The 20,489-nt window shown below is 40.6% G+C and overlaps 1 protein-coding gene across 1 annotated transcript in view; it reads left to right on the top strand.

Moving 5' to 3' along the window:
- DPYD (dihydropyrimidine dehydrogenase) overlaps window positions 1-20,489 on the top strand; it is a 1,350,396-nt gene that overhangs the window by 458,604 nt on the left and 871,303 nt on the right. The window contains exon 5 of the mRNA XM_044302252.1: window positions 2,195-2,356. Within this exon, the coding sequence (XP_044158187.1) occupies window positions 2,195-2,356 (162 nt within the window). The remainder of the gene's footprint in view (window positions 1-2,194; window positions 2,357-20,489) is intronic.

Raw genomic sequence — 20,489 nt, 5'->3', positions numbered from 1 at the left:
GCTGTGGTTGTGCTCGCACAATATAGGAAAAAGCACCAGCCTATGTGCACTCCCATGATCCCGGGCACCAGAGAGGCCGATGCTTTTTACTATAGTGTGCAAGCATGACCACCACTGATGGATTGAAGGGTGGCCTGTAACCATGGAAATGAGCAGTGTATAATGCGATGGAAAAATGAAGCAATATGGATAATAACAATACATTAGTAAGTGGCTTGCATTGCATGATTACATGGCTTTCCCCTCATGATAAATGCAACTTACTGAAGTGAGACACCCCCTTTAAGGCTTAGTTTGGAGCCAATCACTTTTAGGGTTATCTAAGGTTGAATCACAAACAACTTGCACATGTTCTGTATAGATGGAGGGTAAGCCTTCAAAACATATTTCTCTGGTGGGACGAAAGATTCCCAGTTTGACTTTAAATTATTTTACTTTGAGTTTCTGTGCAAATAAACACAACAAAGTCACATTCTGTGTAATGTATATAGGCTAGAGTTTAGGCTGTAGTTTTTTTTATTTATTTTCTAATTGCTATAGATTTCAACTACACCGCTGAGGCACAAACCAATCTGTTCAATCTATTTAAAAAAATATATATGAAAACCTTCTACCTAAGAATATCCATATTGGGTTTTATTTAAGGAAAGGTCATAAAAAATAACATATCCATCATTGAGCTCTATTCAGTGGTGACACATTGAAGAACAGGTTACATAACATATGCAAACAGATCATTATTTTGCATATTCTAAATGATAATCATCTTGTTATTGTCCTAAGTGATTAAAAAAATGGTGAAGTTACAATGTGACTTTCAGTGGCGTAACTACATAAAGTGCATAAATTGGGATTTCACCTGGGCCTTAGATCTGTATGAGAATAACATCTTCATCAATGAAGTGTAAAAGTTGTGCAACTCCAATAGAGTTTTCATTGTTACCCAGAAACTTTATACTACCTCTGGTGGCATCGCAAATTTTGACACCTTTAAATATTCCAGTATAGCTCAGCTTAAAGGGGTTGTCCCATGAAAAATATTCTACATTTTTCAAACCAGCACCTTGATCTGAATACCTTTGTAATTGCATGTGATTAACATTTTATATAGTCACTGAGTTGCTCACTGAACTCTATCTGTATAGCACCACCTACTGTTTGCCCTTTTTCAAAATTCTCTGTCCAGCTCACTGAGGTTGACACACATACCATGCTCAGTTCCATACTTCAACTGCCACTAGCTTCAGCCAAAAAGACACACCCTCTGAGAAAGGATACACCCGCTAAACTGCCAGCTTGAAATAAATCTAGCAGAGCAACTGGAGCAATGCATGTGGAGATCTCTGGACCCATGTGAGGTGCAGGGCTGGTTCTCAGTTTGTTAGAAAGAGACCGTCATGTACTATAAGATATCTGATTTTTACATTAATCATGGGATAGCCCCTTTAATATTTACACTTATGAAAAATATTATAAAAATGTAGTCTTATGTACATGCATGATAAAAGGTGGAAAAATGAGGTTCCTCCCTCCAGAACAAAACAGGTGAGGTGCAAACTGCAAAATGGATCACCCTATCCAATAATGTGAAAATGAAATTTGCTAATTGTATGTACATACATACTTGGTAGTCTCCAAATTTTAGTATAGCTGAATGAAAAGTTCACACACTTCATGAAACTTTGTTGACTATTACTTGTCTGTTGGGTTTCCCTTTTTGCTCTTATTAAGATATATTGAATGTGATACACAGTGTGATATAATACTGAAAAAAGATGGTGGAAAATTGAGAACATGGACATGATTATCGTTGTTACCAACTGTATGAGACCTTATAGCTCAAGAGAAAACAATACCACCAAAATACTGATGTAACAAAAATTACAAAGTAGGCCACACAAACCCTAATATTCCAAAATAGACACCATCACTAAGATGATAAACTCTATATCAGAATGTTAATAGCATAACACATAATGAGACAAATACCTATGATATATATTAACCATAGATCACACATTTGTCGTCACCGTCGGCACATAAAACTGAATGTATATTCCAAATACATCTCTGTCATACAGTTAGCAAAGCGATCCATCATGACAACCTGTAAAAATGATTGCTTGCAGCTCTGTCTTACGTCCATGTTATCGTTAATGAGTTTTTAATGAAGATGACTTAATTCTGTCTGCAGAACTACTATGGAGCTGCAAGGACTATACTTTCCGATAACCCACTTGGCTTGACATGTGGAATGGTATGTCCGACATCAGACCTTTGTGTAGGTGGCTGCAATTTATATGCAACGGAAGAAGGTCCAATTAATATTGGGGGCCTACAGCAATTTGCTACTGAGGTATGTGCTTATTGTAGTGAATGTTCATCAACTTAGACAGATCTATCTGCCTATACATCTCCTCCTGTATTATGAAATACAAACACATGCACGCTATAAAATAAGAGGTAATAATAATAAAATTGTATATATATATATGTACTCTGAACAAAAATATAAATGCAACACTTTCGGTTTTGCTCCCATTTTGCATGAGCTGAACTCAAAGATCTAAAACATTTTCTACATACACAAAAGACCCATTACTCTCAAATATTGTTCACAAATTTGTCTAAATCTGTGTTAGTGAGCGCTTCTCCTTTGCCGAGATAATCCATCCCACCTCACAGGTGTGGCATATCAAGGTGCTGATTAGATCTGTACACAATTCCTGGAAGCTGAAAACACCCCAGTTCTTGCATGGCCAGCATACTCACCGGACATGTCACCCATTGAGCATGTTTGGGATCCTCTGGATCGGCGTATATCACAGCGTGTTCCAGTTCCTGCCAATATTCTGCAACTTCGCACAGCTATTGAAGAGGAGTGGACCAACATTCCACAGGCCACAATCAACAACCTGATCAACTCTATGCGACGGAGATGTGTTGCACTGCGTGAGGCAAATGGTGGCCACACCAGATACTGACTGGTTTTCTGCCCCCCCCCCCCCCCCAGTAAGGCAAAAATGGGCACATTTCAGAGTGGACTTTTATTGTGGGCAGTCTACGGCACACCTGTGCAATATTCATGCTGTCTAATCAGCACCTTGATATGCCACACATTCAAAATGGGAGCAAAACCGAAAGTGTTGTGTTTATATTTTTGTTCAATATATATATATATATATATATATATATACAGACAGTAGGGCTTATATACTAAAGACTAGTGTTTCGTACACCAATACACCAGTCTTAAGTCAACCTGCGCCTCTATAAATTTGTTATATTCTCTGCTGTCCATGCTCCAGAAACTGGTGAAGATTTCAGTTATAATTTAGGCTGCTAAGCCTTTTTATTATGTTACCAGAGTAGTGCAATAGTGCAAAACATAAAGAGTCACAAAATGCCATTTGCTCAAAAATGTGAAACTTTTGGAGGCCAGAAACCTAGCGTCCAAGTTTTGCAGATGTCCCCTACTATGTACTGTACATACCACTAAAATGATTACATTATTGATCTAATATGTGTTCAAAATTGGCAATATTGGATCTTCATTCACCATATATCGCGACCCACAATGATTAAGACTGGCTTTTCGCCAAATTATTTGCATCAAGTTTTTTTTTATGACTTCACCAGCCCACCCAGCGTGATGACATGGTGCCTTCACACATCACCACGCAAAATAATTGTTGCATTTTCTTCAATCAAGATGGCCGCAACATCCTCTCCCCATTCTAATGGCAGAGGTATTTTTTTTGTTTTAACACCTGACTAACCCCCTGATAGGCTAAATGTGGCTCTCAGATGCCGTGATCAGCATTGAGAGCCGCATCTGGGGGGTTAAATGACGACTGGCGGCACAAACACCATTTTCTGCTCCATACAATAGAATGTGATTTGTCATGAAGCAGCTGAATTAAATTTTTTAACCCTTAGAATATCAATTTTTAATTTTTTCTTTTTTCTTCCCTATCTTCCTTGAGCCATAACTTTTTTATTTTTCCATTCACATAGCTGTATGAGGGCTTATGTTTTGCGGGACAAGTTGTACTTTCTAATGCCACCATTTAATATGGCATACAATGTAGTGGGGAAAAAATTCTAAATGGGGTGGAATTGAAAAAAAAAAAAAAACGCAATTCCTCCACTGTTTTACAGATTTTGTTCCCATGGCATTCTCTTTACGGCAAAACGGATTGTACCCTTCATTCTCTGGGTCAGTACAATTACAATGATACCATATATATATATAGGTATTATGTCTAAATAGTGTAAAAATAACCATATTCTGACCCCCATAACATTTTTACAGTTATGTTAACTGACCTGTGTGGGAGCAAATTTTTTTGCTGGACAATCTGCAGTTTATAGTGATACCATTTTGGAGTATATGTGACTTTTTGATCACATGAAATTTTTTGAGGGTAAGAGAAGCAATGGAAAAATAGCAAATTGTGCATTTTGACCCTTTTTTCTGTTACACTATTCGTCGTATTTTTATATTTTAATAGTGCAGGCATTTTCAGGTTTGGTGATGCTCATGAGGTTTAGATATTTTGTTATTTATGTATTTATTTTTTTATTCTATGAAAAGGGGAATGATTAATTTTTTATATTTTATATACATATATATATATATATATATATATACAGTATATTTTACTTTTTTATGGTTTTGAATCTCGTATTTGAGCATACAAAACCCATAAAAAAAAAAAAATCTGATCACTCTTGGGTGTTTAGACCCATGATTTGAGGAAAAATTGCTAATTTCTTCTGTTTGCCTGCCACCTGCTGGCCAAAATAAGAATTACAGCTTTAATACCCTGGGTCTCTTCAGAGAGATCCAGCAAATTGAAATCAATTACAGGTATCCTCATTGGCCGCAGAGTATGCTAGTCAGAAGTGCGCGCTTCTGGGTTTTTCACCCTTTAGATGACGTGATCACACTTGATCACGGCATCTAAAGACTTTAATTACCTCAATCGGCATTACTGCCAGTCATGATCATTAGCCGCGGCTCTCTGCTGTTTGAAACAGTGGAGACCTGCCGGCCATGATGCCTGCTGCATACGCAAGCAGGCCTCATATTTGCTCCAGCTGCGTATATGTACTGCGCTGGTAGCGAAGGGTTTGAAACGTCATTCATCAATGCTAGATGTCTGGACCCATGGGTCCAGACATTATAAAATAAGTAGCACGTTATGTAGGGCATGTGCCCATGTTAAATTCTCCCGCCTGGAAAGTTATTTTTTTCTCTCCCTGGCTATGACACTCTCCTTTCTGATTGGAAAGTGTAACAGGGGCACAGCGGGCAAACGGAGCAGCGCCCAGGATAAATAGTAAGCGCTATTAGCCAGAAGCAGACTGACAACTCATGGGACCCCCAGGCAATAGGGGATTATGGGGCCCCTGTGTCCCCCCCACCCTCAAGTCACACCCACACACAGCCCCACCCACATATTGCACCGCCCACATCACCAAGACTTGGTACAGAATTTCTCTTTACCATTCCCCCACCTTTTCCAACCAGCCAGCAACCTTACTCACATAAAACAAGTAATATATATAATATAGCTTACAGTGAATTACTGTAAATACTTACAGTTCTGAAGACTCCAGCGGCTCAGGATCAGTGCTCTGGGCAGAGGGCAGCTGGGCTCAGGGCTGGAAGTGGGCACCGCTCTGCAGTTCAGGAGACCTATAAGATGCACCTAGGTTTTAGAGGGGGACAATAAGAAAAAAAAAAATCACTACACCTCAGGTCAGATCACCAATCACACCCCCAATGTTAATAAGACCTCAGCTGAAAGCCCCAATCAGAACCCCAATGTAAATAAGACCCCAATAATACCTCAAATCAGACCTCAGCTCAGAAACCAATGTAAATTACCCCCAATCAGACCTCAGATGAGAGCCCCATGCCTTTTATCAGCCCCATTATCAGCCCTTATGCCTCTCATCAGCCCCCATTATGCCTCTCAGCCCCCATTATGCCTCTTAGCCCCCATTATGCCTCTCAGCCAGCCCCCATTATGCCTCTCAGTCCCCAGATTATGTGCCCCTCACAGTAGATATGCCCATATATGTGCCCCTCACAGTAGATATGCCCAGATATGTGCCCCCTCACAGTAGTTATGTCAAATTATGTGCCCCCTCACAGTAGTTATGCCAGATTATGTGTCCCCTCACAGTATTTATGCCGACATATGTGCCCCTCACAGTAGATATGCCCAGATATGTGCCCCTAACAGTGGTTATGCCAGATTATGTGCCCCCTCACAGTAGATATGCCCAGATATGTGCCCTTAACGGTAGATATTCCCAGATATGTGCCCTTAGCAGTAGGTATGCCCAGATATGCGCCCTCACAGTAGATATGCCAAGATATGTGCCCCTTACAGTAGTTATGTCAGATTATGTGCCCCCTCACAGTAGTTATGCCAAATTATATTAATCCTCACAGTAGTTATGCCAGATTATGTGCCCACTCACAGTAGTTATGTCAAATTATGTGCCCCCTCACAGTAGTTATGCCAGATTATGTGCCCCCTCACAGTAGTTATGCCCACATATGTGCCCCTCACAGTAGATATGCCCAGATATGTGCCCCAAACAGTGGTTATGCCAGATTATGTGCCCCCTCACAGTAGATATGCCCAGATATGTGCCCTTAACGGTAGATATGCCCAGATATGTGCCCTTAGCAGTAGGTATGCCCAGATATGCGCCCTCACAGTAGATATGCCAAGATATGTGCCCCTTACAGTAGTTATGTCAGATTATGTGCCCCCTCTCAGTAGTTATGCCAAATTATATTAATCCTCACAGTAGTTATGCCAGATTATGTGCCCACTCACAGTAGTTCTACCAAATTATGTGCCTCTTCACAGTAGTTATGCTACTTTATGTGCCTCTCGCAGTAGATATGCCCAGATATGACCCCCCTCACAGTGGTTATGGCCAGATATGTGCCCCCTCACAGTAGTTATGCCAGATATGTGCCCCCTCAAGTTATTTATGCCCACAGCCCCCTCACAGTAGTTGCTGCCCCCAGTCTGAAGCTTCATAAAAAAAAACATACATACCTTTTTTCCTGATGACGTGCTACCACACTCACATCGCACTGTTGGCTGTGCTGGAGCCGGTTCCCGGGCCTTCAGCGCTCCTCCCACAGTCAGCAGCGCAATGTGTGGCCAGCAGGGGGAGAGAACAGAAGAACAGTGAAGCAGGGAACGGAGAGCGCTCCCTTCTTCACTATGGAAACAACAGCCTGGCAGTGACAAGAACTGCCGGGTGTGAGAGTGTGCACCGCTATACGGTGTACAGCAGTGTGCTTGGTAAGAGAGCTGATCGGTGGGGTTCCCGGGTGTTGGACCTCAACCAATCACATTCTCATGACTTATCAAGAGAGTAGGTCTTTGGTAAAAAAAAAACACTTAGAAAACCCCTTTAAGGTCATATTTTAATATAACTTTTGGTACCAAAAATTAAAATAGTGCAAATGGTTCAAAAATCAAGCCTTGTGTATCACAAAAGAAAGTATAGCCATTACAAATTAAATTAAAAACCCACATGTGCTAGGAAATTGTCAGCTAAGTCTGGTCATTAACAAGGGAAAATACCAAAGTACTGAAGTAGTTATAAAATAAAATGAACGTGAGCTCTATAATATGCTGTGTATATGATGTCTGTACATAATTAAAAGGGCAATGATTTCATATGGAAATATATCAAATTTCATGTTATATCGATGTAATTGTAATCAAGTCTACTGACATTTGAAAAGATGTTTGGCTGGAGAAAAAAATTGTTTCTCCAATTAAAAAACATAATGACATGCTAAGAATGCTGCAGTAATTTATAACTGTTGTAAAATATTGTAAATGAATGCAGGGTTGGCATAATAACAGCCATAGACTGTGTTCTTAAGATTTCCATAGGCATTTCTACTTTCTTAACTCCACATCTTTTCTTTAATCCATTCCAAATGATGCAGCTCTTATTTAACCTACTAGATATTTATACAGCAAATACGGCAACTAGTGTTAAGCGAATCAAAGTGAAACTAATTGGCTTCAATCCGAATTTCAGGAAGCATTTGATTCGCAATGAATCCAAATTTCCTCACGTTTCGTGATGACAAATCCTAAAATGGTGGCAACATGTGTTACAAAGTGAAAGTAAGAAACCCGCTAATGTGATAAGACCCATAATGCAGTGCAGCCAGCCAATCAGCAAATAGCCATCCCCTGTGATATCAAAGCCCTATAAAAACCTTATTCCGAGCGGTCGTTGCCTTTTCACTGTGTACTGAGCATAGGGAGAGACATGACAAGCACAATGCACAGTGTTTTAGCAAGTTTTTAATTGTAGAACATTGGATGCCCTGTGCATCTTGTTCACCAGCTGCGCCATTCAGTCTTAGGCTACTTTCACACTAGCGTTTTAGTTTTCCGGTATTGAGATCCGTCATAGGGGTTCAATACCCCCCCCCCCCCAAAAAAAAAGCTTCAGTTTTGTCTCCATTCATTGTCAATGGGGACAAAACTGAACTAAACATAATGGAATGCTCTCCAATGCATTCCGTTCCGTTTAGTTGCGTTCCCATAACGGAGAGCAAACCGCAGCATGTTGTAGTTTGCTTTCCGTCCTGGGATGTGGAGCAAGACCAATCCGGCATGATCCCCAATGCAAGTCAATGGGGACGGATCAGTTTTTTTCTGACACAATAGAAAACTGATCCGTCCTCTATTGACTTTCAATAGATCCGGCTACTTTCACACTTGCGGTAGCAGGGTCCGGCAGGCTATTCCAATGGGAGAACAGCCTGCCAGATCCGTGCTTACACTAGCCCATCATGCCGCTGGAGGTCCGCTCCGGCCCCATTCACTATAATAATATAAACATGCAGAGAGGCGGCCGGAAAAAAAATACTGCGGACTTCCAGCGGCACGGTGGGCTAGCGTTAGCACGGATGTGACAGGCTGTTCCACCGCCAAAACATTCTGTCGGACCCTGCTACTGCAAGTGTGAAAGTAGCCTAAATTCTGCCACATGCATGTTTGTGCATTATGCTGTGAGTGTCTACCATCATACTTCATCTTTAATATTTCTGTTATCACTGTAAGAGCTCATGAACACGATTGTTGGATGTTTTGGAGTCTGCAAATTGCGGATCTGCAAAACATGGATACTGGGTGTGTGCATTCCACATTATGCGGAACAGAACAGCTGGCCTCTAATAGAACAGTCCTATCCTTGTCTGCAATGCCGACAATAATAGGACATGTTCTATAATTTTGCGTAGCGGCCATTCGGACATACAGACACGGAATGAACATGGCGTCATTTCTGTTTTTTGCGGCCCCATTGAAGTGAATGATTTCACATACAGGCCACAAAAAAGAAAATGGTACGGGCACCTAAAAAAAATAACTTTGTGTGCAGGAGCCCTAAGATGGGCCCCCAGAATCAGTTACACTGGTGGGTCCTATGTACCCCAGTGCGACACTGACTGCTACTGCTGCTGTCACCACTGTCCCCACTCTGTCATAGGACCACTACTTGAATCTTGGGGCACTGTACGGTTAAGATAAATTAGACCTGTTGCTCTTCTTGACCTGTAATACTGTATGGCTGGGTTCACACAGGCGAGATTTCCACGCGGGTGCAATGCGTAAGGGTGAACCCATTGCACCCGCACTGAATCTGGACCCATTCACTTCTATGGGGCTGTGCAGATAAGCAGTGATTCTCACGCATCACTTCTGCGTAAAAATCGCAGCATTCTCTATATTGTGAGTTTTTCACGCAACGCAGGCCCCATAGAAGGGAATGGGGCTGCGTGAAAATCGCAAACATCCGCAAGCAAGTGAGGATGCGGTGCGATTTTCACTCATGGTTGCTAAGATGAAAGTCTATTCACTGTATTATTTTCCCTTATGACATGGCTATAAGGGAAAATAATAGCATTCTTTAATACAGAATACTTAGTAGAAGGTCAATTGAGGGTTAAAAAATGTAAAAAAAATTAACTCAGCTCCTCCACTTGATCGCGTAGTTGCCGATGTCTTCTTACTTCTTTAATCATGAGCTGCCGTCCAAAGGACCTGTGGTGACGTCACATCCATGGTCCAATCACATGGTCCATCACCGTGGTGATGGACCATGTGATTGGACCATGTGATGAGCTCAGTTAAGTCACCACAGGTCCTTTGACAGGTCCTGAAGAACGAAGGAGACCAGCAGCTAGGCGATCAATTGGAGGGGGTGAGTTAATTTGTATTTATATTTTAACCCTCAATTGACCTTATACTAAGCATTCTGTATTCAGAATGCTATTATTTTCCCTTATATATATGTTATAAGGGAAAATAATTACATCTACACAACACCGAACCCAAACCTGAACTTTAGTGAAGAAGTTCGGGTCTGGGTACCACAGTCAGTTTTTTATTACGCGCGTGCAAAGTGTATTGCACCCTTGCGATAAAAACTGAACAACGAAACACAATTGCAGTCAAAACTGACTGCAATTGCGTACCTACTCACGCGGGTTTGCCGCAATGCACCCGGGACGCATCCTGAGCCAAAACGTGATGCCCGTGTGAACCCAGCCTATTACTGATGCACAGTAATTCTACAGCTAAAAGAATGGGTCATCTATGAATCTTAGTGCCCTGCACAGTTATGTAGAGAGTGATAAATTACAACTGATGACACAGTACTTACAGGACAAATTAACTATAAATGTGGGTGCACTAGAAAGTAATGCACATGGTGATACCCTCTCCCTGCATTCCTCCTCCCCTGTCCCTGCAGTTTAGGTTCCAAGCCTTCACAGTGAGATTGGGCCAACAATTGGGATGCATATGAATGGGCACAGTGACCTGGGTATACCACATGTATTGCAAATCATGATTAATTAATTCGGAACGAATCAAATTTCTTGAAGAACTTTGGCAAGTCATCTGAATTGTAAATTTGAAAACTTCGCTTATCTCTAATGGCAACCATAACCTGGTTTCTGTTGACAAACATGTATCTACTATGGTAACAGGCATCCAAACCAAGAGATCAGACTAATTTAGGGTGCTGCTTATGGATTGAAGATGAAAAAACAATGCTTGAAGCTTTCAAGGCTGTATTAACATGTAAACAACTACTAGTTTTTAAGCCAGACTGATCTCTTCTTCAGGACTTTACATATTTGGTTAATTTCAGACAATCTTCAGTATTTACACCTATAATACAGTAGAAGGCAGCTTACACAGTTCCATAGTTAATACCATTGAAGAAAGATATAAGTCCATCAAGTTGAACGAAGGGATAGATGGGGATTCATGGTCAAAAGTAATAAAACATAGAGAGGTGAGGAAGCTATGTCTGTCCTCAACTGCAGTGGTGGTGTCTTAATGTGTTTCCCCTCACTTTGTAGCAGATTCTGTATAGCTTGATTGCTTGATCACTCTGCTGACACAAATAGACTGTAGTTTCCAGATCTCCTGTATCCTGGGACCCTGCATTCTCTCTGAAGTAGTGGTCCTCTTAGATGAGCTGACTCTGTGGTCCTTATGGCCCACAGAAGTGGGAGCTGGATCACATGCTCCCTTACTGCTCCCTCTTTTTGCAGACTATCCTCTGTAACTAGTTATGCCCCTCCCTTTGCAAGAAGTAGTACCAACACACTCTTAGGCCTCTTTCACACGACAGTATGTCCATTTCAGTGTTTTGCGGTCCGTTTTTCACGGATCCGTTGTTCCGTTTTTTGCTTCCGTTGTGGTTCCGTTTCCGTTCCGTTGTTCCGTTCCGTTTTTCCGTATGGCAAATACAGTATACAGTAATTTCATATAAAAAATTGGGCTGGGCATAACATTTTCAATAGATGGTTCCGCAAAAAACGGAACGGATACGGAAGACATACGGATGCATTTCCGTATGCATTCCGTTTTTTTGCGGACCCATAGACTTTAATGGAGCCACGGAACGTGATTTGCGGCCAAATATAGGACATGTTCTATCTTTAAACGGAACGGAAAAACGGAAATACGGAAACGGAATGCACACGGAGTACATTCCGTTTTTTTTGCGGAACCATTGAAATGAATGGTTCCGTATACGGACCGTATACGGACCGCAAAAAACGGCCCGCAAAACGGAAAAAAAAAACGGTCGTGTGAAAGAGGCCTAATAAAGAGAGGAGGAATGGTTAGTCACTGTCACCTGTACCTCATCTGCTGGTGAACATGGTGTGTAGCATAACATTACATTACACTACAAACCATTTACAATAGTAGTACCCACAGATCTGTGGTACTATATATCCACTTTCATACCCTTCAAAACTGGAGTTAGTGTAATAGACACAAAATGCACAATTGAGCCCAAAAAGTCAAAAAAGCCATATTTCGCAAATTTTTGAAGCCAGAATTCTGGAGTGAAGCACGATAAATCAGGACTAAAGAATCTTATAGGCCAGACAATGCTGCTCTGAGAAAATGTGTGCAAATTACCTCTCTTTCCAAAAAAGATAAGAAACCTGAACCTCAATGTAATGTGATGTCTGTGTGCATGTGCAACATGAGTACTAAGTTGTATTTTGCTTCAGAGAAAACTGCTTATTTTTAGCTTTTTGTGGTGTGTAGGCTCTATTCTAGTAATCCCCTAGTGCTTAATTCAATTCATAATAGGATAGAGCTGAACAGGTTATGAGGAATAGCACAAGCAAGAAACATGAAAATTGCAGCTGCTTGTACTCTCACCTATACCCGCTATAGTAACTTATGATTAGTTTTGTCAAATACAAGTTGCAATCCTTCTGTCAAGAACCTGTGCTTGCCCTTGAATGCTAATAAAATGGTCCTCTGACCCAATGAAAAAAAAAATTAAATAGTGACGATATCACAAATGTGACCTTATTCACTTCAGTTAATCCCTTGAGATACAATGAGAAAAAAAGTGCCAAGTAGAACTGCAACCACAAGTTACTGAGATATTACTATGTCTGAGATTTCTTTTCAGATAGTATATACCGTACTTTTCCTGGCACAGCCTACTTTTATTTTTATTTCCCGCCTTAATATTTTTTTTTTTCGTTTTCTGTTCACATAACTGAATAAGGGCATGTTTCTTTTCCGGACAAGTGGTACTTTTTAACAGCACTGTTATATTTACCATAGCTTTTATGGAAAAACAAGAAAATAAAGTCTTTGTGCGATAAAATTGAAAAAAAAAAATAGCATTCACCATGTGCAAAATATAACAGGACAAACCTATTCTGCAGATCAGTATGCTTACGGCATATTCTTTTTATTGTGTTTTTTTAATTAAAAAAACTTTGGAGTAAACATTTTTTTCTTTATATTACCATTAGAGATGAGCAAAGTTTGATTTTTTTTTTGATTAGAACACAATTTCTTCAACTATTTTTAAATCGTATTAAATCAGGTATACCCAGGCCTCTCACTGTGAATCGTATATTAAAGTCGGTGGCCAGGCCTTTAAAAATGGCGCCCTAGCCACATGGTGTCTGGTGTTTAAAGAGTAGGCACCCGGCACTAATTTCTGCGACTGGCAGTAAAGGCGTTTGGGGACTTGTAACCCTTTGAATGCCATTACCCTAACCTGTGATCGACCCTCTTTGGTCATCATATTATATGACAACTAGTTTTCAGGCTCCTGTCCCTTATGGCAAAATATCCAGTGGCCATGTTTGATCCATCTGGTTTTAACCCTAATACATTTTGAAAGCGACATACCTGTTGGTTCATAGCATGGGGAGGGATCCCAGACCTCATGGAGGGATCCAAAAGGGTTAAAATTCCGCTGCACTACACAGTGGCATAGAATTTGATAACAATGACGCTAAGTTGAATGCTACCGCCACCAACTTTCTGGAAGGGCAAGTGGCATTCAGCATTTACTGTTCTATTATGCCCTTACATGTCCGGCACTGAACTAGCTATACTGAAGGGATCGCCATATGTCAACGTTTGCGAACAGGTGTGGGTTACCTGCTCAACATCGTTTGTCATAGTGATCAGGGATTGTAATACTGGAGCAGACTAATTCATTTGGAAAAAGACTGATTTATTTGATAAAATACTAATTTATTTGCTACAAGACTAATGATTTTGCTAAAAGAAAAAAATTTCAGATAAAAGAAAAATACATTCTACCACATGGTTTATCAATATAGTAAATATGAAACTTTATTTAATACTGAATCAACACATAATTAAGAACAGAAGCAAATAATATATAATTAGATTGTAAAAATTATCATTTAAGCGTTACAGACTGATCATATAAACAGTAAACAGTTGTCCAAAATAGATGATGACAATATTACAACTATAATACAATACATACAGTAGCAGTAAAAAGAGTATATGCACAATTAACAGTTCATGACAGGCTTATGTAATATATAAGATAAGTATCTCAAAATTAACATTCATACACAAAATCCCTGTTGCCAGTACAGTAGATCAAGGAAAAAAAATAAACAATACCACATAGCCATACAGACCAAATGAATGGGACCTCACACCTCATAGGTCCCCTGAGATCCACAGATTTTATATATATTGTAAGAAGGTACAAGGAATCATCGTGGATGATAGGTACGTGTCACCGAGGTTCTTGGCCTCGGTGGAGTAAGAGCCGCTTTTTATGTGTCAGCAGCAGTTGCTGTTTCATACCATGGTACTTAGCATGGCTGTAATAACTGATCCGGGACGGCTCTTACTGGGAGTAGTCAAAGTGCTGGGTGGGTGACTACTCCCCATGTTCCAGGCAGGGTTTTGCCAGGCATAAAAAACAGCCAGCACTGCCAGGTGGAGAGGATTACCTCCGTCTGACAGTGGAGCTCGGGAGGTCTATGTGCTGGGATCTGAGGGCTGTGTGCTGGGATCTGTGGCCTGTGGTGGGCTGGAGAGCGGAGACCCGTGTGTCAGGGGAACAGGCCGTCTAAAGCCTGTATTGGAACTTTCTAAGGCAGAACTGCCACCAAGGTGACTTTTGTTATATTAATTTGCCATTGGGTGTGAAGTAACAGCAACACTGGCGTTCTGTTTTTGGCATGATGTGTGAATAAACAATGAAGGTTGAATTACGAACTTGTATTTTGCCTCTGTACTGTGCCCGCTTATCTTAACTACTAGAGAGAATCCCCACAATATATATATATATATATAGTGGAGATTCGCTCTGGTAGGAAGGGGGAGTGGATGCAGTACAGAGACACCAAAAAAAGTTCTTGCTCAAACTGCAGTGTTTTATTCACACAAGCAGGTTTAACGTCTCGGCAAACAACTTCACCTTAGTTGAAAGTCCTGGTGTTCATTCACACCATGCTGCAGATTCCCAGTCCAGTCGTGTGTTCACACTTTGTCAACAGGTCACCGCCAAAGTTTAAGTCCAGGTTTTAGTTGTCCTATCTTCCCCAAAGCGGTTGCAAGCATTCATTCAGACACAAGCCTCATACCTTAACACAGACAGCTGTATCCCACACTTTAGATGCCTTCAATGACAGTTGGGTGTCCACAAAGCCTGGACCAGCAAGTGAAATCCGTCCCGGTGCTTGACCTCACCTTGCTGTAATCAGGTAATCAGTCTCTGCAGCATATGCTGGGAGGAAAATACCTCCCATCAACCAGCAGACCCTTCACTGTGTCACTACATATATATATATATATATATATATATATATATATATATATACACTTATTATTTTGGATTTAATCTATAGCAAGAGAAAGATTTTTACTGGTATGGAATTTTGCTCTCTTTCCCTCTTTCTCATTTTTACCAGTGTCATGAAGGCATTTCATGCACATTGATTTTTCCTCAGCTGTTCATGAAGCATCAAGCTGTAAAATCTTATTGCATTACATACAGCCAGGGCTCACATTGCACAAAATGTAAAAAATCTGATGATTAAATGTAACATGTATTAGTCCCTGTTATTTAAAATAGATTGCCCCTAATATTTACAGTATTTAGCTTATTAACGTACCTGAACTGCTTACTGTGGTGTATCTTCTCCTGCATTTAAATGGTATTTCCTATCAGCAATCACCAGAACTGGACTTTCATATTTAGCAATGTAGGTTCAGTTTCTAACTGATAACCTTAAAGCTTCCTTATAACGAGATTAGATCTTCGTGTAGGTATTGTATATGTATTTTGACCTACTGGATCAGAGAAACCTGCTAGATTGTTGATACACTCACCGATGACCAGAATGGGTGTCCTAGACCCCCTGTTTATTGGATCGCTGGTTGAGCATGCACACTCTGCTCAAACTCTATGGGATTGCCAAAGATAGCTAAGTGCTGTACTAGGCTATCTCCAACAGTCTCTTGTGATCTAGGGCAGGGTTCCTCAACTCCAGTCCTCAGGGCCCACCTGCCGGTCATGGTTTCAGGATTTCCTTAGTATTGAGCAGGTGATATATAGTGTCAGTGCATCAGGACTTACCACAGGTATTCATTCGGTGGGATATTCTCAAATCATGACCAAGATGTGGGCCCTGAGGACTGGAGTTGAGGAACACTGATCTAGGGGATCCAAGCAATCAGACTCTCACTAGTCTAACAGTTATATCCTATCCCGAGGATTGGGTATAACATTCTGTTACTGGAATACTACTTGAGGCAGCTATACATTAATATCAGCAGGACATCAATTGGGAACGACCAGAAGTTATTGTGATTGGCATCAAGCGCTATACAGCCATTAACATTGCAATACAGTTGTGCATGTGTTGCACATTTAGTGATATACAGCTGGTTTAGGTGCCTATTGTACCATCTCCGTATTGCGGTACACTGGTGCACGTGCTGCATTTTTTGTGCTACATAGCCGGCATAGGTGATATATGTGCCATCTCTCCTATTCATCAGCACGGGCCTTACTTCAGTTATATACAGCTGGCATTGTTGCTATAGGAACCACCCTTGGACTGGTGCACTGGCACACGGGACTCATGATATTTATGCATATATATAGGCTATATTTCCTTATAGGGTCTGTATTTTATGTATGTCCGTTTTTAGGGATATGTTTTTAGGTTTTAATAAATTGTATATCATTGTCTATTCAAGTACGCCCATCTGAGTGTGCCCCTTTTCTTTTGCTATTTACGTTTTCCCTTTGGGCCTAAGGGTGGGCCATTTAGGTGAGCACCTTTTCCATTTACAGTGAGAGGTTGAGCCGCTGAGTTTTCTATTTCCAATTATCAGGAAGGAACAGTCCCTTCCCAAAAATTCCCTACTCAGTCTGTGCATGTAAATTAGGGTGGGTTCACATCATGTTTTTCCCATCCTTTTAACATATACAAAAAACATATAGGTTAAACGGGTGCCCCAAACTGATGCCATACAGTGGCATCCGTTCACCATAGAGTTCCACTGTAAAAAAAAAAAAAAAAGTATCTTTTTTTTACCGAACTGTTCAGGATACAAGAACGTGGTGTGCTGCATTTTTGTATATTTTTTTTTGTAAAGTATACGTCAAACGGAGGCATAAAACGTGTTGTGAACCCACCCTAAGTCTTTAGTCTCCTCTGCCCATTGAAAACGCATGCTCAACTGAGCCGACAGCCATACGAAGGGTATAAGCAGCTTTAGTTCTATACAATTGTCAAGAGAATACGTTATCAGTTTTTGAGTCTTGCTTTTATATTATTGCCTTTTTATATATTGCCGTAAATTTGCCTATTTTTTATACTTGGGTGTCGGACTAAAGCATTATATGTGTAAAGCCTTTTTTTGGCAGTAGAAGCTGCACATGTTTATATTTTAAGCACCTGAAGATGGATCACCTAGCGGACACGACTTAAGCTTTTTCTCTTTTCCTTTACTTCCTCGGATACAATGATAGATACCTAGGCACGATGTTACATTTTAGAAACTAAATGCAAGCAATAGCCATTAAAGCGTGATCTGTGTTTCCTTTTAGTCTTGTCACGATGATTAATAGACATAAATTATACCTTGATATATTGTGCTAAATATCTGCCATTTTTCTTTAAAATCATTAGAAATCTATTACAAAGCTTTGTGCTGACACTATGATTAATACTGAATGTGCGACAAGGGATAAATATTGCAAAACCATGACACCGTGATATTTGAAACGTATGCTTAGATTAAAATGTAAAGATCTAGCGGCAGGCATGCGATCATTCTTTACTTGATGAAATTAAGCATGCATGTGAACACGTATGTTTGTATGTGTGATTCACATGTAGAGAGGATGTGTGGCAGGAAATGCCGTTTATGTCTGGTGCAGCTGCTAAACCAAAAGTAACCAATGAATAGTCACGAAATAAAATATAGTATAGACCAGGGGTAGGCAACCTCCGGCACTCCAGCTGTTGTGAAACTACAACTCCCAGCATCCATACTTGCTCTGCTCTTCTAAGAACTCTCATAGAAATGAATGGAGCATGCTGGGAACTGTAGTTTCACAACAGCTGAAGTGCCAAAGGTTGCTGATCCCTGGTCTAGACCAAACAAATGGATAAATAATATGCTTCAATAAGTTACAATTCACCTATTTTATAAAAAAAGGACACATCCTCCAAGTGCAACCTTTCACAGAGCTCCAGAAAGACCGTTATTGAGAGTGGATCCTTGGAACATTCATGTGGCGTTCCTGTCGACAAATACATTTTGGAATTTTAGATATACAGGGCAACTATAGAAATGATTTCATTTCCTCCATGCAAAGATCTCCAACTTGAAGTGGCCTTGTCATGATTACAGGATTCTCTTGATGAAGCACCACCCACAATTCTAAGTAGCTCCTGTATTTAAATGGAGTTTTCCAAGATTTAAAAAAAAAATTATAATTGCTTGAGAGCAAGAGGCTGTACGAAGTAAAGAAAAAAAATTCCCGCTCACATTCTGATCCTTACTGCACCAGCAGCAGTCACAGACCATTCATCACATGATATCTGCAGCCAATCACTTTCTTCAATAGTCATGTGCCCTTCATGAACATGTGACTGCTGAGACCAGTGAATGAGAGCACTGCAGACCCTGCGGACATCGGAGTGGTGGGGACCGAAGAAGCGAGATGAGAGAGTCAGCATTTTAAAAAGTGAGTATGTTTTTTTTATTTTATTTCATACAGCGCTCTACTCTCTGTTAACTTTTTCAAAAAAATCTTGGAAAACCCCTTTAATTGTGGGTGGCGCTTCATCAAGAGAATCCTGTAAAGGGTGATGCCACACACAGCGACAAAGCCATGATGTGGGCAAAAAAAAAACCGGTGACTTGGGATTATGTTTTTAAAATTGACCATTATATGGCTGCTTTTTTTTTGCTGTGCACCGAGGGTGGGCACCCTGCTCCTCCTGCTTCCTCTGTCAGCCCCTCACTCTCCTTCTTCAATAATAGTCAGGCAAGATGATTATGTAATTCAAGAAGGTGAGGGAGGGGCTGAGAAAGCAGGAGGAGAAAGGTGCACAAACAGTGACTTGGGCCCACCCTCGGTGCACCTAACTGCTCATTTGCATATGGATTAAGAATACTTTTTTTCCAGATTAACACAGATCACTAAGTGAAAGGTATCATTACTTTCATTTGAGCTAGTCCTACAAAAGATTGTTCCTGGCTTAACAATTAATTTGCTTACATCATGTTCTTGTTAATGATTAATTGTATATGCACATTTTCATATCAATTATAGAAGGATACATTTAATAATTTCTGTACAAAGCGTTTGGACTCTTGTTTATTCATTATATAGAATTTCCATTAGTTTCACCTCCTTAGTGTGTATGCTCCATTATAGTCACTTTTCCCTTTTAAACTTTGCCGTTCTAAGCAAATGACTGGAAACAAATTACTTTGGACGTATTCCTAGAAGGCAAGGCTCAGAGGTTATTTGCCTTTAAATGACTGTGATGGCACACTCACAGTGCTTGAGTGTGAAATAGTCAACTAGACTGCGATCATGATAATTAGATAACCAGCGGAGGCAGAGACATAATCAGAAAGACGTGTAAGATTGGATTTTTCTTACTATTTTATTTATACATTCTGATACATTGTGATTGTGGTTGTGATAAGATAAAGGGAGTCTTTCAACTAATCTGAGCGTTTTAGACTGCTCAGATCAAGTCTTAGACTCTTTGACCCTCATTACAATCATACCTTTCTCATCTGTGTCCCTCGTCCAGATCATGAAAATAACACTTTTTAAACATATGCAAATGAGCTTCTGAAGGTGCCCAGGGGCAGCATTACTGGGCGATGTGCCCAGAAAAACACGCCTTTTTCAGCCCTCTGGTCCGCCCTTCTGTCCTATTATTACCTCCTCCTCTGCCTCCAGCCGGCGGACGTCTTGAACGGCAAGAGAAGAAGTCAGGTTGGGAACTGGCCCGCACCTGCGCACTGCTCTGCCCATTATGGGCAGAGGAACAGCTTTTCATATTGCGCATGCGCCGGCCGGCTGTCTTTAGTTGGATG

The sequence above is a fragment of the Bufo gargarizans genome, chromosome 7, assembly GCF_014858855.1.
Source record: "Bufo gargarizans isolate SCDJY-AF-19 chromosome 7, ASM1485885v1, whole genome shotgun sequence".
NCBI lineage: Eukaryota > Metazoa > Chordata > Amphibia > Anura > Bufonidae > Bufo > Bufo gargarizans.
This window is presented reverse-complemented; position numbering and strand designations above follow the sequence as displayed.